Source organism: Plecotus auritus (assembly GCF_963455305.1).
Source record: "Plecotus auritus genome assembly, chromosome: 10".
In the NCBI taxonomy this organism is placed as follows: Eukaryota; Metazoa; Chordata; class Mammalia; order Chiroptera; family Vespertilionidae; genus Plecotus; species Plecotus auritus.
In genome coordinates this window covers 59,528,600-59,554,745 of record NC_137785.1, presented here as the reverse complement: position 1 = coordinate 59,554,745, position 26,146 = coordinate 59,528,600, and the positions used below count along the sequence as shown (strand labels likewise).

The following is a 26,146-nucleotide window of genomic DNA, read 5'->3' as shown; positions in this document are numbered from 1 at the left end:
TCCCAGGCCCACATGTACACAGACATTCACGGATACCCCACCGTCCAGGCCCACATGTACACAGACATTCAAGGATTCCCCACCATCCCAGGCCCACATGTGTACACACCTTCACGGATGTCCCAGGCCCACGTGTGTACACACACTCATGGATACCCCACCGTCCCAGGCCCACACATGTACACACATTCACGGATGTCCCAGGCCCACATGTGTACACACACTCACAGATGTCCCAGGCCCACATGTGTACACACACTCATGGATACCCCACCATCCCAGGCCCCACATATACACATACTCACGGATACCCCACCGTCCCAGGCCCACATGTACACAGACATTCACGGATACCTCACCGTCCAGGCCCACATGTACACAGACATTCACGGATACCCCACCGTCCCAGGCCCACATGTACACAGACATTCACAGATACCCCACCGTCCCAGGCCCACATGTACACAGACATTCACGGATACCCCACCGTCCATGCCCACACGTACACAGACATTCATGGATACCCCACCGTCCCAGGCCCACATGTACACAGACATTCACAGATACCCCACCGTCCCAGGCCCACATGTACACAGACATTCACGGATACCCCACCGTCCAGGCCCACATGTACACAGACATTCAAGGATTCCCCACCATCCCAGGCCCACATGTGTACACACATTCACGGATGTCCCAGGCCCACGTGTGTACACACACTCATGGATACCCCACCGTCCCAGGCCCACACATGTACACACATTCACGGATGTCCCAGGCCCACATGTGTACACACACTCACAGATGTCCCAGGCCCACATGTGTACACACACTCATGGATACCCCACCATCCCAGGCCCCACATATACACATACTCACGGATACCCCACCGTCCCAGGCCCACACATGTACACACACTCATGGATACCCCCTGTCCCAGGCTCACATGTGTGCACACACTCACATACACCCTCAACCCCACGCACACACGGCCATCCCACTGCCCGCCTGCTGTGGTGGTTCAGGCGTGGCTGCTACTTGTTGGATTCCGTCTCCCACTGGGCAGCTGCCCGGGTCCCCGCCCCCAGCCCTGCTAGGCCCCTCGAAGCCCCCCACGGCCGACGACCCGGGTTCCCGGGGGCTCGGGCTTCCTGGCAGTGGGAAGCTGGGAAGATCAAGTACCCACGAGAGGCACGGCCAGGTTCTTACCTCCAGAGGCAGGGCAGGGGGAGATCTCTGCGGGTGCCACGGGTCCCCACCACACCCAGGGACACGCAAACCCCTGTCCATGGTCCTGAAAGCCACACACGACCTGGTGCCCGCAGGCCCAGACGCCGTGTGAAACCACCTTCCTCCAGCTCCCCGAGCGGAATCCTGTGCCCTCCGCAGGGCCTTCCTGCCACGTGGTGAGCCCCCTCCCCGTGTAGCTCCGCACCTGCACCCACTCTGCCTGCACGGATCTGGGTGTCTCCCCGCCGTGGCTCTCAGCTCTCGGCGGTGCCTGGTGTCAGCGCAGAGCCCGCAGGTGCTGGGAACACAGTGAGGAGGCAGAAATGACCGCCAGCTAGCTACGGCAGCCAGCAAGCCCTGCACGATGGGGCAGCGAGGAGCAAAACTGGAGCCCCTCCTCCCGCCCCTGCCCCTGCCCGCCCTGCCCGGGGCAGTTCTGGTTTTTCCTGAAAAGTGGGGGGAGCCTCTGAAGACACAATGCCGAGGGCCACAGGCCAGGCACAGAAGGACAAAAACCCTCTGTGAGGTCCTCGACTGGTGGGGCCGGGGCTGGGGGTCGTGCGTAGTGCGGACAGACTTTCCGTTTTGCCAGGTGAAAGGGCGTTGTGTGCACGGCACTGTCCATGTGTGTGTGCTCGCTGCCCCTGAACGCCACGCCAAACAGTGGTTCAGACGTACATTATATTAGGGGCATTTTTATCCATTTTTATGTTTTATTGATTTACTATATTAATACTAGAGGCCCGGTGCATGAAATTCATGCATGGGGGGGGGCCCCCCTCAGCCCAGCCTGCACCCTCTCCAATCTGGGACCCCCTGGGGGATGTCTGACGGGCAGTTGGACATCCCTCTCACAATCCTGGACTGCTGGCTCCTAATTGCTCACTTGCCTGCCTGTCTGGTTGCCCCTAACTGCCCCCCCTCCCTGCTGGTCTGGTCGCTCCTAACTGCCCCCCCACTGCCAGCCTGGTCACCCCTTACTGCCCTCTCACCACCCCGCTGGCCTGGTCGCCCCACGCAGCCTGCTGCTCAGTTGTTTTGTCATCCCTCACTAACCCCCCTGTCGGCCTGGTCATAGGCAGCCATCTTGTGAGGCCGTGAGGGTCAATTTGCATATTACCTCTTTCTTATATAGGATGTTTTATTTTTACTTAAGTATTTTATTGCATGTATATGTATTGTGTGTATGTATGTTATGTGTATTTTACCACAACTAAAAAGAATTGGCCCAGTGGCGTGGCTCAGTGGTTGAGTGTTGACCTAGGAACCAAGAGGTCACAGTTGGATTCCTGGTCAGGAAACATAGTGGGTGGAGGACTCGATCCCCAGTGGGGGAGAGGGGGTCGTGCAGGAGGCAGCTGGTAGACGATGCTTCTCTCCCATTGATGTTTCTATCTCTCTCCTTCTCCCTTCCTCTAAAAAAAAAATCAATAAAAAATGTATTTTAAAAAATTGGGTGGGGCCCCACAGGGTGAGTGGGCAGGTGGGCACGAGTGGGGCCCATTCTACCGAAGAGCTCAGCGCTCGGGGGGGCCTGCACCACTGCCCCCACGGCTCTGGCTCAGGGCTGGAAGTTGGAAGCTGCACAGACAGAGGCAGAGAGACGAAGGGGCACGCCACCCGCGATCGCCCGCTGGCATTCCGTGCCAGGCCTCCACCACCTCTCTGCTGCGCGGGGGGCCTCCACTGTGCCCAGGACTCAGCGCCCAGGCACAGGCCTGGAAGGACCTGGGCCTTCAAGTCCCCTGTTCTCGGAGGAGGTGTGCCCTCTCCCCCCGGCCCCCAAAGAGGTGGGCAGGCTCGCCTGCAGGCATGGAACATTTTGCCATGTTAGAAAAGAAAGGCCTTTACAACTTTAAATCCTCATTCGTCAACATCTGACGAGAAAACCCAGCTCCACGTACAGTCGCCGTGTTTCACGAGCCCACAGTCAGGACGCCGTGCCAGTAGCAGGGACGGAACCCCGGCCATGAGGGCTGTTCTGGAAAACCCAGGTCCCGCGTCACTCATTACACCAACACACAGGTCCCTCACCCAGCCCCGTGCTTGTAGGTGCTCGTGGTGCTGTTTTCAGACTTCGATCACCCCTTGCCACCATCCTCACATCCCTCCTCAAAGGAAGACTTTCCCGCATCCTTAACATTTCCAGAAAAGGAACCCCGCGGATGCAGAGCTGCCTGGCGGGTATTCTGAGGGTGATGCCCTTCAGAAAACATGGCCCACTGCCCCCCGTGGCTCCCGGCGCCCACGTGGCCGGCCCCTCGCCGGCAGCCCCTCGCCGAGAGCCCCCGGCGGCGCCAGGGCCCGGCGTGCTGGGGCTGGACCTCATTTGCTGTGATGAATTGTGTCCACGCGCCAGCGAGCAAAGCCGCAGCTGAGACCGATTATGTCCAATGATCGCGACGGTTCGCGGGAAACACTCGGCTGTACACCCTTGCCCGTCCGGAGAGGACGTCCAGTCTGGCGCAAAGCGAAGGGCAAAGGGGACCCCCGCCACCCAGAATGGCAGGCTCCTCCGAGCGGCTCCCACCGAAGGGGCCGAAGAACACGGTGGCCCAGGCTGTCTTCCCAGCTTGTCCTCAACCAGCTCCCAAACGAACTGTGGGCACAGCATCCTCACCCACACACCTGCCCCTCCATGACCAGGTGGGTCTGCCCTAAGCTTCCCTCCCACCACCAGGCAGAACCACCGGGTGTCCATGAGGCGAACCAAGGATCCTCCATACCTCCAGTCTGTCCCATCCCACTCACCTCACCAGAGCGTGTGTGTGTGTGTGTGTGTGTGTGTGTGTGTGTGTGTAGGTGCACGTGCAGTTTTAGGGGAGGGAGGGATGGGTACCAGGTAAGCATGGAGTTAAAGTATATGAGGAAGCATCATGCAAGGGTGTAGTTCCTGGCACTTGCCCAGCACTCAGTACTCATGGATGTGCAGCTGGATGGATGGCTGATGATGGATGGTGGCAGGTGGATGGCTGGCTGGCTGGCTGGATGGATGGATGGATGGTGGACGGATGATCAGTAGATGATGGATGGATAGATGAACGTGTAGATGAGCGGACAGTGGATGAACGGATGGTGAATAGAGAGATGGGTAGATGAATAGATGAGTGAATGATGGACAAATAGATGGGTGGGTGGTAGATGGATAGAGGGATGGATGAATAGATGGGCGGATGGGTAGATAATGGATGGGTGGACAGAATGGATGGACAGAAGGACAGAAGGTGGATGGACAGAAGGACAGAAGGTGGATGGGTGGATGTTAGAATGAGTGGGTGGATGAATGGATGGATGAGTGGTGAATGGAGAATGAATAGATGATGCATGGATGGATGGATGGAGAGATGGGTGGATGATGGATGGATGGATGGATGGATGGATGGATAGATGAATGTGTAGATTTACAGATGAGTGGATAATGGATGGATAGATGGTGAATAGATAGATGGGTCAATGAATAGATGGGTGAGTGACAGGGAGTAATGGATGGATAGATGGATGGATGGGTAGATAATGGATGGACAGAAGGACAGAAGGTGGATGGGTGGATGTTAGAATGAGTGGGTGGATGAATGGATGGATGAGTGGTGAATGGAGAATGAATAGATGATGCATGGATGGATGGATGGATGGATGGATGGATGGAGAGATGGGTGGATGATGGATGGATGGATGGATAGATGAATGTGTAGATTTACAGATGAGTGGATGATGGATGGATAGATGGTGAATAGATAGATGGGTCAATGAATAGATGGGTGAATGACAGGGAGTAATGGATGGATAGATGGATGGATGGTGGCCTCAGGGAGTTAGTTAGCCACTCTGAGCCTCAGTTTTCTTACTTTAACAATGCCCGCATTGTGAGGATCGAATGTTTTAGTGCAGCCATGGGCAAACTACAGCCCGCGGGCCGGATCCAGCCCGTTCGGCTGTTCTATCCGGCCCGCGGAGCCGAAAGAGCAGAGGGTTCTCTTGCTCTCCCCTCCGCTCCTTCACCAGCAGCAGTGTTAACATGGCAGCGTCGGGAAACACGGCCGCAGCTCCTTCTTCTGAGTGGACGGATTTATATCCGCCCATTTCAGTAGAAGGAACAACCTCTCCATCTTCCAGAGGCTCCTTGTAATGCCCGCGGACGCGTCCCCCGACATCACCCTGGGAATGCGGAGACACGTTATCGTGGTGATGTAGGGAGACACGCCCCTGGAGAGCACAGTATCAGAGCATTAGCTAAAAAGGAGACCAACAACACTGTTCCCACTGAAGCTGATGTTTTAAAGACCAAAAACCTTTCAACCCAGTCTACATTGCCATCTACATCTACGTCCCGGGCATCATTTGGAAGTTGCACTAAAGAAAATGTTTAATTTACTGTTTACACATTTTGTTCTTTTCTATTTGTTTTAGTTTTAAATTATTTTATTATATTTAAGTTTAATTTGAAAGGCTTTTGTACCTTTCCTTTGTTAGGCAATTTTATTTTGCCTTTGCCATCTTCAATATAAGGTATGTTATTGTGCTATGATTCCTCCATTTTTTGAAGTCTCAAATTATAATAATTAGTGTTTACATTCTTCTTGTTAAAATGTTTGAAATGAATAAAACTATTGAAATAAAAAAAAAAAAAAAGACCGTACCCTTTTATGTAATGATGTTTACTTTGAATTTATATTAGTTCACACAAACACTCCATCCATGCTTTTGTTCCAGCCCTCCGGTCCAGTTTAAGAACCCATTGTGGCCCTCGAGTCAAAACGTTTGCCCACCCCTGTTTTAGTGTATGAAAGTGCTAAGGACAACGTCTGGCACTTAATGCACACTATATAAACGTTAGCCACTGTAATTACGAGAAACGTCCGTATCTGAAACATGGACAGCCATTTCAAGTTTCCCAAATCCCCCAGGCCCTGCACTGTAAAAATGTTCATTCCTGTGACAGTGACTAGTCCCTGTGTGCGCCTCTGGCCCTCGGGGTGAGGGCAGCCGGGACGGGACCTCCTCTCACTCTGAAGGGAGGGAAGGGGATGCCGTGCTCCCTGATCCCGCAGGGAACCGAGTCCACCCGGCCCAGTCAACTCCCAAGTGGCCCCATTTTACTGATGAGAAAACTGAGGCTGAGAAAGGCGATGTCACTTGCTAAGTTATACCGGTGGTAAGAGGCGGTGCTTGGATTTGAGCCCTCAGGACCCTGTCCTAAGGCCACCTCTCCTTTCTCACTGTCCCCTGCTGCCCCCACCGCCTCCTGGTACCAGTGGACCTGCACCTGGCCTCGCCCCCCTCCCAGCACACAGGGAACTCACGGCGACCCTGGACCAGCCCCGGCCAATCCGTGTTTGCTCTTGTCTGAAGTCCAGGAGCAGGGCGAGGGCCACGCTCACTATTGACACAGCGGAATTAATTCTCACCCTGCCCCTCGGCCTCCGTGCCCGGCCCCTCCCGGCCTCTCCCGCGAGGGCTGCTGCGCGGCGGCTGACGGGCGCTCCTGAAATGCCAACTTGCATTTCTCATCATTAATTTCTTCCTAAATGTCATTAGTAATTGCTGCTGCTCGACCGAGGCGTGCAATGCAGGCTCCCACCGAGAGCACCCAGTTCTCGCCGCGTGGCGGTGGGGCCGAGCACCCGCATGCCAGGCCCCGCGGCCCGGCGGGAGGCAGCCGCCCGCTCCCGGGGCGTCGGGAAGACAGACTTCCGGATCAGGAGACAAAGCAGGGCGCGTTTTTAACACGGACGGGGCTCGAGGGCAGAGAAAAGACCGGCACGGTGTCCGGGCAGCGGTCCTACCCTCAGATCCCATCTCGGCCACTGCCTCGCTGTGCCTCCGTCTTCCCATCTGTAAAATGGGGAGGGAAAACAGCATCGGCCTCATAGGAGGGTCCCCAGATGAAACAGGATGAGCAGCGCGAAGGGCTCCCCACAGTGCCCGGGGGCTGTCGCTGTCGCTGTCACTGCTGTTCCCACCAGGGTAGGCTCGGCCCTGCCACTTCCTAGCTGTGTGACAGACAGGGTATCGAGTCTCCCATCTGTGAAATGGGACAGCAGCGTCACCTCAGTTCCTCCATCCCCGGCCCCATCCTGTTAGGCCTCCCCGGGCCGGGCACGGTGTCCCATGATTCACAGTCCCCCCAAGGCATTCCACCCTGACCCTCCAGGAGAGGCAGATGGGCCACGGTCCAGGTGAGGCCAGGGCGGGGGCGGGGGTCTCACAGACGAGGTCGCACACCCACGTCACAGCGACAGCAAGACGCAGCTGAAATTCACCCCCGCCCTCCAGCGCCCCTGTCCTTCTTTCCTGTAGGTCGGACGGTGGTAACGCCCAATTTTCTAAGTTGGGGGTGGGAAGGGTCGGGGCTTTGTAAGGTGCCAACCTCTGGGAGCCCTGGGCCCACCGGGCGCCCGCTGTGATTGGTCTTCTCACTGCTTCTAAGAAACTGAAGGCATTTGGTCCGGCTGGGGCCGCGCCGGCGAGGGGCTGGGCTCCCCGCACTCGATGGCTGCTGGCTCAAGGCTCCTGGCAGCTCCCCCGTGCCCATCTGTCGCAATGGCACCGTGCCCCTCTAACGCTGGCTGGCCCCCCGCCCTAGGGCATCAATGACAAGCTCTGATGGGCAGACGGGCAGCCCGAGGCCCATTCCAAGTGCCATCTCTGCCCGGAGCTGGGCCGTTGGGGGAGCCCTCCCCCCAGTCCCCACCTGGGCCTCCACACACTTCATCGCTCTGGCAGGCAGAGCCCCGGGGCGCGTGCATCTGAACACAGCTGGGCGGGCGCCCCCTGCCCGCTCCCGCCTTGCCCTTCCCGGCAGTGACCGCGGCAGCTGCCCAGAGCGGGACAGCACGTGTCCAGGAGCGGGGAGGCCTCTCGGGCACCTCTGGACGCCTGCCCTTTTGGAGGTGGAGGCCCGCCGGCTCCCCGACGCCCGGGACCCAGAGGCCTACCCCTGGCCCGAGAGTCTCGTGCAAGCCCGGTGCTGCGATGCCTGGGTTCCCAGCCCTGCAACCCCGGCAGCTGGGCAGCCCGGGGGCCTCAGTTCACCATCTGTGGCGTGCAGGTCACAGGGCGCCACGCTCCCGGGTCACGGCGAGGTCTGGAAGCCTGCCCCCGCGGCGTCAGGCTCCCAGGAGGCCCTCGGAAACGCTGTCTGGTTTTCACTACGTTGGGGCCAGTGATTAGGGATGCCAAGGGGCAAGCCAGTGCCCAGGCAGACTCCACAGCGCCCCGCCGTGCCCGCCCCGCCTCACCCCACCCCCGTGGCCCCTCAGGAGGGCCAGCGTCCCAAGAGCAGGAGCGGGAAGAGGCGATGGTGACGCTGCTCCGCGTCCCTGGACACGGGAAATGCCTCGCCGGCTCAGGAGTGGATGAACCGAGACTAGAGGCTGGTGCTGGTGACACGGTCGGGGTGCAGGCCCCTGGCTGCCGTGATGCATACGGCTCTGCTGTCCACAGCAGCTGTGATATGGGCCTATCCAATGCGTGGAGATAATACTGTCGTACATGACACCCCATCGCTCCTCAGACACATCATACACAGGCTTCCCACTGCCTTCATCAGCTCACGGGTCCCCTCCCCACAACACACGAGGGGCTGAGACCTCCGTGCGTCCCCAGCACCGGCACACATTGGCCCATGGCAGGTGCCCAGGAAACCCCGGGGGCTACACTGAGTGGCTGAGCCGATGGGGATGTGAACCGAAAGCTCATGGCACCCAGACCTCGAACGCGGTGATGATGACGACAGTGGCTGGTGCTCACCGCCCCCCGGGTCCCCAGCATCCACAGGAGGGGACTGGCATCACCCCCGTCTACTGAGGCCCAGAGAGGGTCAGTGACCCGCTCGAGGTCACCGAGCTGCGCGGTGGTGGGGCTGGGTCCTGAAGTCAGGCTGTCTGTCCCAGGGCATGGGCACGGCGCTGTCACTCCACACTGCCACGTGTGATAGAATCCGAGCTGAACTGGGCTCTAAGTGACGACCCCCTGACCCATGCCACCACTGCCCACAGGAAAGCTCGGATCCTCGGTGCTTCACACACGGACCTCTCCGTCGTCACAGCCCGAGGCACCTGGTCTCACCCCATTTTACAGATGAGGAAACTGAGGTGCAAATGTCAGCAATAGGAAATAACTTGGGAGGCGGCGATCTGGGGAAGACGCTAATGCCAGCGGCAGGCTCACCCTGAGGGAGTCACCGGCACCTTCCCATAGCTCCCCCAGGCCAGGCCCAGCCGGCCCTCGGCCCCTGGCGGGGTGGGTGCCACGGGCTGGCTGACTTCAAAGCAGGAAGGAGGAAGACGCTGCTGCTCACAGAAAGCTCAGCCAGAGTCAAATGCTAAGCATGTGCCTAGAGCACTTTTAACGTTTAATTATTATCAGTTGTAATTATCCGGCTGGATCCGACGGCAGTGCACGAAGAGGCAAGGAAACCAGGAACTTCTACCTGGGCCCCTGGAATCTGCAGCGACAGCCCCCCTGCTTCTCCTCCTTCCCCTGTTGTTCTTCCCTTCATTTCCTACGTCTTAGGAACTACAGGAAATATGGTGAAACATATGGCGATGGATGGAAGGATGGAGGGATAAGTGGATGGATGGATGATGGATGGATACATGGACGGGTGGATGGATAAGTGAGTGAGTGATGGATGGATGGATGGATGAGTGATGGATAGATGGATGGATAGATGAGTGATGGATGGATGGATGCATAGGTAGATGGATGGATGGATGGATGGATGGATGGGTGAGTGATAGATAGATGGATGGAAGAGTGATGGATGGATGGATGGATAGATGAATGAGTGATGGGTGGATGGATGAGTGATGGATGGATGGATGGGTGATGAATGGATGGATGAGTGATGGATGGATGGATGAATGCATAGGTAGATGGATGGATGGATGGATGAGTGATGGATGGATGGATGGATGATGGATGGATGGATGAGTGATGGATGGATGGATGGATGGATGGATGAGTGATGGATGGACGGATGAATGCATAGGTAGATGAATGGACGGATGAATACATAGGTAGATGGATGGATGGATGGATGAGTGATGGATAGATGGATGGATGGATGGGTGATGGATGGATGGAAGGAAGAGTGATGGATGGATGGATGGATGGATGGGTGATGGATGGATGGATGGATGGATGAGTGATGGATAGATGGATGGATGGATGGGTGGGTGGATGGCAAAGGAGTCTTCACTCTCCAAAATCTCAGGGTCGAGTGGGAATTCAGGTGTAGATCTAGTTACGACAGTCTGTATTGGCAAAGGGAGCAGGGGTTAAACCCAGGCGGAAGAAGCCAAAGGAGAAGCAGCAGCGAGGGATTCTGAGCAGGGCCCATGTGAGCTGGGCCCTGAGGCCCGAGACAGGAAGGGCCTTCAAGCAGAAGGACCAGCAGGTACAGGTGCGCCCGGAAGCACCCACACCTGAGCAGGCGAGACGGGACCGCCCAGAGGAACAAAGCAAGAAGGCACTGCCGTCCGTCCCGCTCACTGCCGCCCTCTCCTCTGCTCCGCGGACACCCCAATCTCTGCCTCCGGCCTTTGCACTGCCTGCTCCCTTTCCTGGAAGAACCCCCAGCCCTTCTCCCCACTGGCGCCTTCTCAACCTTCAGGACCCAGTCGACATGCCAGCCTTCCCTGGACACCCGATCGGTTTTCCATCCCTAACATCCCCTCCCCTTGTCCTGACACACACCCCCCAGCACACACATACACACACACGCACACACATGCACGCACGCACACACACGTGCATCACTATCACGACACCGTGTTTCATTGTCTTCGGAATCCCGCCATCTGCCATGACCTAGTTCGTGTGCTCACTGACTCAGCGTTGGCGTTTCCCACAGAACGCCAGCTCTGGGCAAAAGCAGGGATGCTGCTCCCTGCTCCCGGCGGCCCTGGGCTCCCTGGCAGCGCCCTCGCTAGGTGCTCGGTCAAGGCTTGTTCAAGGAAATGCAACGAGTGAGCGGGGCCCACCGAGCGCGCTCGAGGGCTGGGAAGGAAGCATCCAGGGGAGCTCAGAGGGCGCCGGGGCTCCTGGGCACCTCCCCTGGCTGGGTACCAGGACCCGCGGGCAGGGCCCAGCGTGCCCCATCGGAAGGGCACTGGGCTGCGCGTGAGCGTCCGGAGCCCCGCTTTTAATCGATGGTAATCATTTAGCTGGAAGTGGCATGATCAGGCACATGCAAGCAGACAGCATGAGCTAATCCTTTAAATGCATCCGCTCAAGGCCGGGCTGGCCGCTTGGCCACCGGGGGCCCTCAGGAGGCGTTTCCTGTCGCCTCTCCGTCTGCCCGCGAGGGCGTCTGGCCTCCTGGGCCCCGGGCAGCCCATGGCCCCAGCCGGGCCCCAGCCCCGAGGTCTGCAGGAAGCCAGGATGCCAGAGGCCAGAAGAGCCGTTCCCGGGCCCCGCCTCCCCGTGACAGCTCTCTGTGCACCCCAAGTTTCTGTAGGTGTGTGTGTTGGGGGGGGCGGGGTGGAGGCACTGGGCAGCTTGAGGTCTTACGAGGTCCCTGCCTCCACCACTGGCCTGAATCCTCCTCCCCAGGCCTGGCCAGAGCGGGTCTCACCCCCTCGCTCGTTGCAAGGTTTGCAGGCTCCTGGCCTCACGCTCCAGCCCAGCGAATGCGGCCCCCAGGCCGGCTCCCCAGCAGGGGCCCCGGGCGCTCCCACCTGGGCCGCCTGCCGCCAGGCTCCCGCACATCCCCTGTCGCTGCCGCTGCTTGTGCTACCTGCTTGGCCCAACTACGAAAATAGTTTCTGGGTCCCCTGACATGAAGGCTTTTAATAGTTCAGCACCGCAGGCCTCATTTAAATCTATTAGCTCATACGAATGGCAGCGCGTGTAAACTTTGGGGGGTTTTCGGGTGCCTCGGTGGCCGCCACGATCTGGCTCTGCACACGCCTCTGCCGTGCGCCCGTGACCCTGGGCCAGTCCCCGCGCCTCGTTCCCCTATCAGTCCGTGGAGACGAGAGCTCTGCCGTCCTGGGCTGTGCTGAGACCAATTCAAGCAAAACGCTTAGCGCGGGGCCTGGCCCGCAGCGGGGACCTGCCCGGGGGTGGGGCTGTTCTGTTTCTCCTCCGGTTTCGGCGGGTCCTGTCCCGCATGCTGGAGCCGGCCCTGCTAGGCTGGCGATGGGCACACTCCCTCGTGCCCTCCCCGGGCATGCTGCAGAGCGGGATTCAGGGAAGCCGTCAGGAAGGAGAGGAGGTGCCCTCCATGCCAGGGTCTGCGGGCACAGAGCTGTCCGCGGGGACTCAGGGACAGCTGGGCGGCACGGGCCGAGCCTGCCCCTCCTCTCGGGTCAGCTCAGCCCTGGCAGGGGGCCCACAGAGCCCCAGGCCTTCATCTGCCGAGGCCTGAGGCTGGGAACACAGGCCGACAGCCCTGACATTGTGGGAGTCTGTGGCTTGCCGTCTGTCTCACGCCCCCAACCAGGTCCACCCACCGCCCTCCACGGGGCCCGGGCGCAGCGGAGGAAGACGGGTCTCGGCGGAAGCGACAGGGGTCGGGCGGTGCGGGCCACCTTCCCACATCCAGGACACCCAGGACAGAGAACAGCCGAGCCACGCGGAGGCTGCGTGTCCCTGCCTCGATGAAGGGATGCTGGACTCCTGGGAACGGGACCCCCGAAACAGCTCCAGGCACCCAACCCCCCTCCCCCGTGCCCCTCCCATCGAAGGCCCAGCCAGAGTGAACTCTGACCTGGGACGGCCAGAGGCCGGAGCCACGTCCTGAGCTTCTGCCCACGACCGGAGTCTTAGGGCCGCGGAAGCATGTGGACAGCACCCTCCTCCCGACGGCGCTTACACGCTCGCCGACGACGGTCCCCGCACCTGCCTGCCGTCCACCTGAGGCGCTTCCGGTCAAACGGGCCTGGGAGCTCCCGGAAGTGAGGCTGGACCCGCCCGCCTGGCACAGCGAGCACTCAGGGTGTGGGCGTGCATGTGTGTGTGCATGTGTGCATGTGTGCGCAAGCGTATGTAAGCATGGGCATGTGTGTGCACATGTGGGCATGTGTGTGCATGTGGGCGCTTGCTGCCTGCACGTTCAGGAGAACCTTGTGAAGTCTCCTCCATTTCTGCCCCCACCTGCAGCCCCTGCGCCTACTGTTTTCCCTTCCAGCATTTCTGCCCGTTCCCGGGACATCACGGACACAGAAACGTCCGGTCGGAGCTCGTCGAGTCTGGCTTCTCTCCCTTGGTGTCGGCAGCTCTTGCGGCTGACGTGCTGCTTGCTCCTGCGCCGTGGCCGGGAGGATGCCTGGACCTCGTCCCTCCACCCTCCACCCGCTAAGAGACAGGGAGGGCGCGCGAGGAGAGCTCTGGCCTCATTCCTGGCGAGGCTGTGGGGAGCACGTTGGCAGTTCTCCTGGGGGAGCAGCCAGGAGAAGGGCCACCAGGTGGCGTGTCACATGCATGTTTCTCTGCAGAAGAAACGCACCAACTACGGGCCCCGTGCGCTTCACCAGCAGAGTCTGGGCGTTCCGACACCTCGTCCACACCCCGGCCCCACTCGGCGTCGCCGCGGTGGCTTAACGTCGTGGTTTTCGCCGGCACGTCCCTGAGGACGAAGGACGTGAGCATCCACACCTCGCAGGTGAAGGCCTGAAGGGTTTTGCTCACTTTTTGTGGATCCCCTCCCCGCCACCATTCACGAGTTTTGAGAGTTTTATTTTACGTGTTCTGGATACAAACATGTGACCTGTAAAAGTTTTCGCCCAAGTCTGTGACTTCTCCTCACTTAACAGTGTCCTTTCAAAGACTAAACTTCTTAAATCAGTGGTCGGCAAACTCTTTAGTCCACAGAGCCAAATATCCACAGGACAACGATGGAGATTTCTTTGGAGAGCCGAATGTTTTAAACTTAAACTTCTTCTAACGCCACTTCTTCAAAATAGACTCGCCCAGGCCGTGGTATTTTGTGGAAGAGCCACCCTCAAGGGTCCAAAGAGCTGCGCATGTGGCTCGCGAGCCGCGGTTTGCCGACCACTGTCTTAAATGCTGAGGCACCGAATACGTCCGATAATCCCTCTCCCCGGCTGGGCTTCCCACTGCAACGGGATAAAACCCCAAAGCTTTCGCTGCCCTGCAAACCTTGCCATGACCTGGGCCACCTGCCAGCCCCTCCCTCCAGCCCCCATTCTCTTGTGCTTCAGCCGCACTTTGCCTTCTGTCCCAGCAACACACCTAGCTCCCCCTGACCACAGGGCCTTTGCACGGCTCTCTTCCACGCGCTCTCTCCTTCACGGACCCAGACCTCGGTTCAAATGTGACCTCCTCAGAGAGGCTCTCCCTGATCACCTCACCAAGGAGTACCCCACCTTACCCCGCACTGGGGATCACACCTGCAAACCCAGCACGTGCCCTGACTGGGAATCGAACCAGCGACCTCCTGGTGCACGGGTCGACGCTCAACCACTGAGCCACGCCGGCCGGCTAATCCACCGTATTGCTTCTATGTCCACAGCAGTATTTCCAGTCCGGCAGTGAGGACAGCCGCCGTCCCTGCGTCTTCTCAAGACCTCTCAGCCCCGCGTCACTTGCGCCTATAAATAGTATCTCCCCGGAATCCCCACCGGACCTCAATGACAGGCGGCCAGGCGAGCCAGCCGAGGCCCGGGGACCAGGCCGCGCTCCGGCTGCACACCTAACCCCACGTCAGCGAAGAAAGCCACCCTGCCTGCCGGCCCCAGCTTCAGCGAGATGGCGACGAAAACTCCCACGGCTGGAAAAGCCTCCTCTCAAAAACCCAGAAAATTGCTGTTTGAACCACTTAACGAAAGCCATTATTTGCATAGATTTGGCGTTGCGACAACACTTCCACATTTAAACGGTCTGTAATTAAAATCAGTAATTGCAGAAAATAGGGACTCGTTAAGGCTATAATTTAGCGAGGTCCTCGGCACTTGAGGATCTGCCTTAAAGGCTGACGGGGTGACCCAGGAACCTGCGGCTCCCGGAAAGCATCCTGGGGCCTGGGGCCCTCGGCAGCCGGGGAGGGCGTGGCTGATGCCAGATGGGACGGAGGCCGCAGCTCCACACTCCGCCGGCGAGGTGGGCCTGGCACGACGGTGCCCACGAAGCTCAAAAAAGGCGAACGGGGAGCCCTAGCCGGTGTGGCTCAGTGGCTAGGGCGTCGGCCCATGGACTGAAGGATCCCGGGTTTGATTCCGGTCAAGGGCCCGGATCTCAGTTGCAGGCTCGATCCCAGCCCTGCTCAAGGCCCGTATGCGAGGCAACCAATTGATGAGTCTCTCTCACATCGATGTTTCTCTTTCTCTGTCTCTCCTCCTCCCTCCCACGCTTTCTAAAAAAAAAAAAATCAGTGGAAAAATATCCATCCTCAGGTGAGGATTAACAAAAGATAAATAAATAAAAGTAAATAAATAAAATAAAAATTAAAAAAAAAATAAAAATGCGGCCTGGGAAATGTGTCTGGGACAGACCCAGGAGCCACGGAGGAGAGCCGCCTTCCGCTCCTGGCTCCCGGGACAAGGCGAATCCCCGTTTTAAGGAAATCAGTTTACGCACTCCCGGGTTCAGCGGCCTGCCGTGCGGCTACGGAAAGCTCCGGGTGTCTGGGGACGTGGGGCCTATGCTGGCAGCTGGGCCAGGCAGGTAAGGCAGGTGGGAGGTGGTGAGGCACGGAGAGACCTTGCAGGCTGCAGGCTTAAGGAGGCTCCCGGATGGCCCGCCCACCGGGCACTGACACCACGCCCCCTGTGGTCACATGACCGGGCACTGACACCACGCCCCCTATGGCCATCCCCCCACCGTCCCCAGCCCAGAGGCACACGCTCAGGTTTGGATCATGGGGAGTCAGCGGTGGGCCGTGGGGTGGGGTCCCTGACTTGCGGGAGCCTTTTGGAAGTGGCACCCCTCTCTCGGCATAATTGGGTTCATAACTCCATCCCACACGGCTTTCGGGTGATGGCAGTGTGAGCGAGGCTCCGACTCACAGGGGGCTCCGAGGGGCTGCCCAGAGCAGAAGGAACAGGCTCTCCAGCAAACCGCCTGGATCAGAGGTCAGAGAGCAGCAGCGGGAGCGGGGCCCTGACCACTGGACAGTGCCCACCCCCCCGCCCAGCGCTCAACCCCCCCACCTCCCCCGGCGCCCTCCACAGGCCTGTTCTCATCTGGGTGAGGACCACCCGCTGCGCAGACAGGATGGCCCAGGCCCCGCTCCGTGACGGCTGCAGCGCCCACAGGAGTTTGCCTGCCACTGGCCACACCAATGCGCCCCTCCCACCCCAGGGGGACAGCACGTGCCCCCGGCAGCGTCTGACTCCGCTCTGGCTGCCATGGCCTCGCTCCACACCTCCACTCGGCAAGGGGGCCCTGGCACAGCCATGGGCCATTGTCCAGGTGGGCGGACTGCTGAGGGCAAGGCTCACGTGGGTGTGTGTGCAGGCGGGTCCAGGGGGTGGGGGGTTCCTCATGGGCAGACACACCCTACAGCCAGTGTGGTGAGGACGAAAGCCAGCACTCCCCTCCTGAGCACAGAGCGGATGACCGTCCTCCCATCTGAAACTGGGCACGGTCACGTGACTCCTGCCCCCGGCTCAGCGGCTCTGCACTGGCCCTCTGACCATGAGGGGCCACCAGAGGCCGAGCCCGCCCCACAGGCCAGCCGGCCTGGAGGGCCACCGCCGGCTCCACGCCCACAAGCCACGTCCGGCCGCCCGGAGCTTTTCCAGTCAGCGGTGCTAATTACAAAACCCCACCATCCCGGCTGCATCCCGAGACCCCCGGTGCAGGCGGGGGGCCCCGAAGAGCACCCTCCGGCGGGATGTGCGCGCGGGCCAGGGCACTGACCTGCAGCTCTGTCTGGAAGAAGAACTTCTGGGGGCAGTGTGCGCAGTCGTAGATCTTGTCCTCCTGCCCGTGCACCGCGAAGATGTGCTGCTGCAGCTTGTTGGCCTGGACGAAGACTGCACAGGGACAGGGCGTCAGCCAACGCAGGGCGGGACATCAGCCCTGGCCCCGAGCGCCGCCCACGCCGCTCGCAGGAGGGACCGCCCAGCCTGGACACAGCCGGCCGACAGGGGGCTCCTGGGGCTCTCACCAGGGAAGCTGAGCTCGGCCACCTACGGGCTGTGCAACCTGGGGCAAGCCACTGAACCTCTCTGGGCCCCGTGTCTTCATCTGAAAAATGGGGACCTTTAAAGGGCGTAGTTCACTGAGCATCTGGGAGGATCACATGGGTTAACTTAAAAATGCTTAGAAGATGGCCTGGCACGCAAAGAGGCCAAGGCATGCCATCACCCGCCAGGTGCCTTCCACGGGGGCTCCTGGATGAGAGCACAGGCCCGTAAGGCTGGCACTGCTGTTGCCCCCATTTTACAGAAGGGAAAACTGAGGCACCGGGACTATTCAGTGACGTGTCCCAGGCCCCACGGCTGGCAGGTGGCGGGGCCGAGACTGGAGTTTAAACAGGCTGAGCGCAGTGCCTGGGGCAGGAAGGTGCTGGACACGCACAAATGGCTATGCTTGTTGCTGAGGGCTGTCAGCGTCCTGACCCCACACACAGGACCCGTGTCCTGGGCCAGCAGACCTGGGGCCCCTGGGAGCCAGCCCCCACCCCGAGCCCACAGAGGGTGATGGAACAGAGCGGTGGGGCTCCTAGCTGGAGGGGGAGGGAGACCCGAGGGTGTGAGTGTGCGGACGTTCGCACGGCAGAGCCCTTTCCTCAGGCCTGTCACCAAGCGGGTCACCCACCCCGCTTCCCGGTGGCGGGAGCCCAGGCGCGGGCAGGCAGGAGGCGGCCCTGAAGCAGCTGTGTGTCTGGGAGGTGAGCACTTCAGAGGTCCCCCCGCCAGGCGCCCTTCCCAGGGGGGGCTTCCTGCCTGGCAGACGGCAGATGTTGGGGGAGGCCAGACTCCTCGGCGCACACCGGCTGCCATCTGGGCAGCGGAAGGGGGGCCGGCAGAGCCCCCGAGACTGGCCTAGGGCTGGGACAGCCACTTGCCTGGGCCGGCAGCCAGCTTGGGGGTTGACCAGCAGAGCTGCCCTTGACCTCTCCAGCCGGGAGCATGGAGGGAACATGGGCTGAGCTGGGCAGGGAGGAGGCGTGGCCAGGAGAGCCACTGCTGCTGGACAGAGCTCACGGTCATGGAGGCGGCGCTGGAGCCCATGCCTCCAAATCCGAGGGCGAGGCTGGGCCAGCGAGGACTCACAGCAGCTGAGTGCAGGGCTGAGGGGAGGGCCAGGGGAGGCAGCCACCCCAGCGGCCTCCTAGGAGAGGCAGAGAGCAGGGAGCAGGCCGCGGGGCAGGTCCGCAGGGCAGCGGGGCTGGGGGTCCCTCGGGGCCTCCCCAGGAGCCCCGGGTCCTTGTCAGGCCGGACGCCTAGGCTGGGGTCCCCTCCCTCTCCGCACGCGCCGGGTGCGGCCCCTTACCTGTGAAGCACACGGGGCACTTGAAGGTGCCACCCATGCCCTCGAAGCTGTGCTCGATGAGGTGGCAGAGCAGCTTGGCCGGGGAGTCGAACATCTGGTTGCACAGCTTACACTCGTGGTTGATGCCTTCCTCTGCAAGGAAGCGGATGTCAGTGACCTGCACGCCACTCCCCTCCCTGCAGAGCCACGCCCCTCCCCGCAGAGCCACACCCCACACGCCACGCCCCTCCCCTCACTGCACGCCACGCCCCTCCCTGCAGAGCCACGCCCCTCCCTGCAGAGCCACACCCCGCATGCCACGCCACGCCCCTCCCTGCAGAGTCACGTCACACCCCTCCCTGCAGAGCCACGCCCCGCACGCCCCAGCCCTGCCCCATCCGCAGAACCAGGGCTGGTGTGGGACTGCGGATGCTGATCCCTGGCCCAGCCCCAGACAGTCCATCCACCCCAGCTTACGGACCCCGGAGGACTGGCTCCCAAGAGCTGGCACCTGAAGGCGCCTTTTGCTGGCATTTGTCCTGCAGGTCCAGCCGCAGGCCGCACAGGCCACCTCCAAGGCCCGAACCCCAGACCGTGTCACATGGAGAGGGCCCCAGGATGGGGTCCAGCCAGGACTTTAAAAACCCAATAGAATATTTACTGAGCATGTACTATGTGCCAGGCACCTTGAGCTGGGGATTCGGGGGGGGGGGCAGTGGAGGGGGAACAAAACAGATAATACGCTGTCCCCCATTCTAGTGGTGAGGCAAACGGATCATACACAAAGATGATGAACACGTCACGGCAACGGGAGGTGCTGTGGGAACATGGGAGTCCTGCCGGTGGGTCGGAGCAAAAGTTCTGGGGTGAGCCTGTGCTGGGGCCGGGGCAGGGAGCGGGTGAGGGTACAGGGGGCACGTGGACGCACACTGCAAAGGGCCTCTGGCCACGGAGGACTCTGGGATTTTCCTCGCAGAGGGACGGGGAGCCGCTGGAAGGCCTCGCACAAAAACACACGCAATGAAGCGCTCTTGTTCTATTGTTAACAGGTGGCCTACCCCGTGGCTCACACACAAGGGGCAGGCGCCCTGTCCCGCTTCCAGATGAGAACCTGGCTCCATCTCCCCACCTGGGAGCTTCTGAGACCCCGAACATCCACTCAAAGGCTCCCAGGGAAGAGGGGGTGCCCTGAGCACCCGCGTCACGTCCACGTCCAGAGCCCAGGCTTCGCAGCCCCGCCCGGAATCAGCAGGGCAGAGTTCAAATCCTGGCTTCTCCAAACCTCAGCTCCTGCTGATGAATAAGGGCCACCCAGGCTGTGGGGATGGAAGGGGCTGGCACCTGTGACCGCAGTGACCCCGTGGTCTTCTGACCAGTGTGACCCCAAAAATAAAGGCTTTTTTTTTTTTTAAAGTTACCGCCATCCAAAAACACCCTTCTCCTCTTACAGTTGATGTGAGGATTAAATAAGCTAATAATATTAACAATTACAAAGAAAAGTGTTTTTGTTTTTAATTTTTTTATACTTGATTTCAGAGTGAGGAAGAGAGAGGAACAGAAACACTGATGAGAGAGAAACACCCACTGGCTGCCTCCTGCACACCTCTTGCTAGGGATCGAGCCCGAAACCTAGGCATGTGTCCTGACTGGGAATCGAACCGGCAACCTCCTGGTGCCTGGGACGGCACTCAACCCCTGAGCCATACCGTCCGGGCAGAAAAGGGGTTTTGACCCGCCCCCGCACACAGCAAGTGCTCAATAAGTGCTTGTCGCCAGTGTTCCGTGTATCAGCGAGAACATTATCTGGGACAGCCAAGGACGTGGGCTCCCCTCGGGCTCCCGGGGGCCCAGCCTCACCAAAGGCGCCAGGTGCTCTGATTTGCCCGCAAAGGCAAGAATTCGGTAGCAGAGGGCCTCTGCCGGTGGCAAGGCACAAACACAGATGGGCTGCGGCTCTCAGCCAGTCCCTGGGTCCCCGGGCCCTGGCAGGGGCTGGCAGCGACAGCAGGCGTCCCCCCCGGCCGGGCACCCTGCCGCAGAGGCGCACGCACACGTGGGCGTGCCAGTGGGCCTGCCCCACATAGCCCACTGGCGGCATCTACCGGGTGTTTGTCCTGCCCCTGGAGCCCTGGCAACTAGGCCACATGCACCCGGCAGAGATTCCGGCAGCTCTTCCACGGATCCTAGCGGAAAAGAATTCATTGACAAGTTCAGGGACACGGGGCGGGCTCAGCACGCTTGCCGCACAGGCCCCACGCACGTCCTCCTCTTCCCTCGGGGAGACTGTCACCGTAATTAGAGATGGCCTCCAATGTGGGGGGCTGCCTCAGAGACCCCCCAGCGCACCCTCTGCCCCACAAACCATGCTTCTCAGCGCCTGGCATAGAGTATGGATTCAAGGGATGAAAAAATGAATGAATGAATGAATGAATGAATGAATGAATGAATGGGAGACAGCACCCTTACACATGGGCCTCCTATCAGAATGGGGACACCTCTTGGACATTAATGAGGCAGAGGGTGTGTGAAAAAGACATTGTACAGAGGACTCTATGACCGTTTATAACATAAGCTGAACCTCAGAATTCACCCTGCTGGCTGGGAAAAACACATTTCTAGAGAAGGAAAACGTGGGCTCAGAATCTGACCACGTCTGAGTTAGCACAGCCTTGCGGGGGGGGATGGAGAGAGGGGTGCTCTGAAGCCTTTCCCATCCGTGTGTGTCCCACCTGGACACCTCCTCCAGGCAGCCTCCCCGGACAATGCCAGCACACACAGCTGCCCCTGGCTGGGCAGAGCGACCCTGGATTCATCTCACCATATCCTCCAAGTCCTTCTGACCCTGGTAACCAGGTGAGGGGCGCCGACGCTGCCTTCTCCTCCTCAGAGCCCCGGAACACCACGTCCCGCCTGGGTCCATAGGAGAGGCTCGGGAAATACTCACGGAGGAGAGAGGCCCCGGGCGGGCCCTCTCCCCTGCCCGCCAGAGCCGCCCGGCCAGGCTGAGATGGCAAAGGAGGATGGATGGCTCTGCCGAGCGAGGCCTGCAGCCACTTGGCCGTGAACGGAGCCGTGCCCGTCTGACACACAAGCACCGAGAGGACAAAGAAGGCTCCTGCAGCTCAGAAATCCGAGGCGTCAGGGCCGACACCCCTTTCCGTCCTCCGAGTGCTGAGCGGTTCGTCAGCGGGTCCCCCTGATTCATAGACACAGCTACGCCGTCACCCGCGTTCCTAACACGCGCGCCCAGTCAGGCAGCCGGGGCTGAGGCGGTTCCACGGCCAGGCAGCCGCCACTGCGACAGATCGCAGCCCCAAACCAGCGTGGAGGCGAGGTTCTGGGCTAATTAGATCCGGTTCCTCCTTCTCCCCGATGTGCTGAAAATGGGGAGACGGAGGAGGAAAATAAAAGCGGCAAGACGTCAAAGGGAGGTGCAAACAGTCACGCCTGAGGGTCCCACCGCCCTGGGAAGTGCTTGCCTTCAGGGCCAGCCCATCGGGTCTGCCAATCTTTCTGAAGAAGGAGGCCCTGGCCCCACAAAGGGGGTGGAGGTGCTCCGGGGGTGTCCGTTATGTGCACCTCTGCCCATGAAACCACCCAGGAGAACGTGTGGGAGGACCGAGTTAGAGGGCAGCGCTCCTCTGCGCACCTGTGACCCAGGTGGGCCAGCCCGAGGTGACCCAGGTGGGCCAGCCCGAGGTGACCCGGTGGCCCACACCGAGGTGATCCAGGTGAGCCAGCCCGAGGTGATCCAGGTGGGCCAGACCGAGGTGATTCAGGTGGGCCAGCCCGAGGTGACCCAGGTGGGCCAGCCAGAGGTGATCCAGGTGGGCCAGACCGAGGTGATTCAGGTGGGCCAGCCCGAGGTGACCCAGGTGGGCCAGCCCGAGGTGACCCAGGTGGGCCAGCCAGAGGTGACCCGGGTGAGCCAGCCCGAGGTGACCCGGTGGCCCAGCCCGAGGTGACCCGGTGGCCCAGCCCGAGGTGACCCAGTTGGCCCAGCCCTGAGGTGACCCAGGTGGGCCAGCCTGTGGATGCTGACAGACTTCGCCTCCACTGTCATCTCCACCCTGCCATGTTGACAACCTCTCATTCTGTCCCAAGTCGCAGGGTCCAAAGACAGCAGCACCCTCGAGAATGACTTTCCGGAGTTCTCTGAGAGCACACAGCACTCGGGGGACCCTGGTGCAGAGTGGCCAGGCTGCCTGGGAAGCTCGGGTCCCGCGCTGACCCGGGGGTGCAGGATTCTGCGAGTTAAGACCTCTCCTTTCTATTCCTTTTGTTTGTTTTAATAGCACATGACAGGCATCCGTAAGTGAGACCCACGCATACAACTCAAGTGGGTTATGCAGCCCAACTCACATGCAATGTAGATTCCGCCAGCTCCCTGCACCCCATCTTGCCTCCGGGTCCCCAGAAGTGGGGGCTGGCGCCAGGGATCTATTGAGTTATTATGATTTTTTTAAAAATATATTTTTATTGATTTCAGAGAGGAAGGAAGAGGGAGAGATAGAAACATCAACGATGAGAGAGAACATCGATCGGCTGCCTCCTGCACCCCCCACACTGGGGATGGAGCCCGTAACTTGGGCATGTGCCCTGACCGGGAATCGAACCCTGACCTCCTGGTGCATAGGTCGACGCTCAACCCCTGAGCCACGCCGGCCGGGCTATTATGATTTCTCAAAAATTAAAAAAAAAAAAAAAAATCAACACTGCCAAACAACCCAGCCAGCCTGAACATCCCAGAGTGAGTGTGTCTCACTCAACTCTGCTCAGGAATAATAAGTGTTAATTTTACACTTCGTTTCTCAAAAAAAAATATATATATATAATAATAATAGGCTGTGCTTTCGCTTAAAACCAAGTCGGCCTGCTGGCACCTTTCAGGCTGAAACTGTGTCAGCCGAGAGCGGCGCGGGCTTTGTGGGGCAGCGCCGTGCGGCGATGACAGTCCCTGCACCATCCTCCGCTCCGACTTTTGTCTCCGCAAGCATTTGATCCCTGGCAGACACGCACTTATTTCCATACGGGTCTTGGGGGAAGCCGGGAGGAGAGAGAGCGGATTGCCAGAAGCTAAAGGTGAAGCGCAGGTGGGCCCCGCCGAGGTCAAAGGCAGGCCTGGGCCACGCTCAGAGGCTGCAATTTGCTGCCGGGAGGGAGGGGCTGCGGGCAGCGGGCCGTGGGCGGGACATTGTCCCCCAGCTCTCACGCTCCAGTGACCGGCCACGGCGGCATCCTCGGGCCTCGCCGGGCCCTTCTCTAAGCAGGGGCCCCACAAGGGAAGCTGACCCCACAGTGGTGTCCTTAATGCGTGTCCCCTCTCCCCTCCGTCCGAGAACCGGGGACTGGCTGTGGGCTGTGCGGACAGGGGCCTCACGGGCCTCCTCCGCCATGCAGGGAGCGGCGCTGAAGGACACAAAGTTAGGCTCCATCGCCCACTTGCTGTGTGTGCTTGGGTAAGTTACTTAACCTCTCTGAGCTTCAACGCTTCCCGCTGGCTGGATGCTCTGCCCCAGGACCATCTCCTCCTCCTCCCCTCCTTCACTCAAGCGTCTGCTCAAAGGAGACTTTCTCCGGGAGAACGCTGCAGACACCCCGCTAACGGCGCGCACCCCATCCTTTCCAGCAACTCAGCCACCTTTAATTCCTTCATAGTGCTGGCACCCCGCGGTATATTACAGAGTTGATGGCTTTTTTAACCAATTCTCTCTCTCTCAATAACACACACACACACACACTCCACGAGGGCTATTTTGTCCATTGCTACATCCCCAGCACCTAGAACAGAACCTGGCACATAGTAGGCACTCAATAAACAGGCAGTGAATGATTTGTGTAAAGCGCTTAGTACGATGCTTGGAATGTGGGGGAGGGGTGCTGGTAAACATGGGGTACCACACACCAGTCCCCAGAAGTGGGGGCTGATTCCGGACATCTGCAGACTTTAGGATGGGAGCCTTGGCCAGCTCCAGAAGCAGGGGTGTGGGGGGTCTCCCTCCCCTGGCGGCCAGGAAGGAAGCGTGGACAGGCAGGGCCCCCACCTGGGACCCAGCGAGCCACCCCAGCTCCTTGGTCACCTGGATCATTCAAAACCACAGGTGAGGCGGGCGGACAGGCCCGCTGGCCAGCCACAGCTCCGGTGGACAGGAGGGCTGGGGGGCTATCCGGGTGAGGGGCGGAGGCAGCCCCACCCCTGGCCGCGCGGGCAGTCCGGGCCACCATGGGCTGCCTCCGTCACCAGCTCAGCGAATGAACGTCACCACGCTTCAATGCCGCAGCTCTGGGGGCTGAGCCCACGCCCACCCCAAATATCCGGTCGGCAAAGACGGACGAGGCCCAGAGGCCGGGCTCAGACACACACCGGAGACGTGGGGATAAGGATCACGGGGCACAGGGCGGGGCATTCGTCCAGGAAAACGAGGGGGTAAGAGGGGACCCCGGGAGATGCCCCCTCTGATGCCACCCCAACAAATAAGCGACCACAAACAGGTGCCGGAGAGAAGCCAGAGGCCTGGGCCGATGGGGGGCTCAGCCCTTTGTTCTAAGGAACAAAGACCTGCGGGCAGAGAGAGAAGAGGGCAGAGAGTGCGAGGGGGCAGCGGGTCAGGCTGTTGACCTGTTCGTTTGTCCTCCAATACCACCAGGAAATGAACCCAGGCGAGCTGAGGGCGGGGCGGGGTGGCATTGGGCTTGGCGCTGACATGGGGCAACCGAGGAAACACGGCGTGCGGGGCAGTCCTCACCAGAGGCCAGGCGGGAATCGGGGCACGTGTGTGGGGAGACAAGGGCTGATCTTGGGATCCCCGGCCCCCCACCCCGGCTACCCTCCAGCCGCTCTAGCCGGGGTGGGCAGGTGTGGTGCCCAAACTGGAGCCCTGGGGAGCTGGTCGGAGATGCAGACTTCAGGCCGCACCCAGGCCCGCCGAGCGAGAAGGGGCCCCAGACGGGCGTGCGTTCGGGTCTGGGTGGCGCTGAGCTCCCCGAGCGCTCAGGGGTCACGGGCCCTGCCAGAGTCCTGCCGTGTGTGCTCAGAGCCATCGCCCGGCTTTTACCCAGAGCGCACCCTACCGATCTCCAAAAGGTACACGTTTTGTAGAGTCCACACCCCAGGAGGCTGAGAAACAGCCTGAGGGTGGGAAACACTCTCCTGTTATCCCGACTGGGTGGGTGGCGTCGGGGTCTTCCACGGGTAGAGGCGTGGGGCATCCCCCAGGCCCCGGCACGGCACCCCCACTTTCCTCATTAATCCTGAAAGACGGGCTGGCCCTCCTGCCTCCCCTGTGGGGCCCCTTCCCCGGCCCCGCTGGCCAGGAGGGACCCATCTGGGTCCCCTGCGTCTCACGGAGGCTTATAAATGAGCTCAGGCAGCCGGCTCGGGGCCCCGCGGGACAGAGCCTCCTCCACGCGGAGCCCTGACAATTAGGGGCCTGCATCTTGAAAGGCGCGGGATTGATGGCGTGGACAGTCACAGCATCACCTGGGGAGCGGGGTGTAGTCCTCCAAGGGGGTCGGGGGGGACTGAGGT

The 26,146-nt window shown here is 60.3% G+C and overlaps 1 protein-coding gene across 1 annotated transcript in view; it reads right to left on the bottom strand.

The window, feature by feature from the left end:
• ZNF423 (zinc finger protein 423) overlaps positions 1 to 26,146 on the bottom strand; it is a 244,990-nt gene that overhangs the window by 9,879 nt on the left and 208,965 nt on the right. The window contains exons 6-7 of the mRNA XM_080644591.1: positions 18,640 to 18,771; positions 17,059 to 17,174 (exon numbers count right to left, since the gene is read on the bottom strand). Coding sequence (XP_080500717.1) covers positions 17,059 to 17,174; positions 18,640 to 18,771 — 248 coding nt within the window. The remainder of the gene's footprint in view (positions 1 to 17,058; positions 17,175 to 18,639; positions 18,772 to 26,146) is intronic.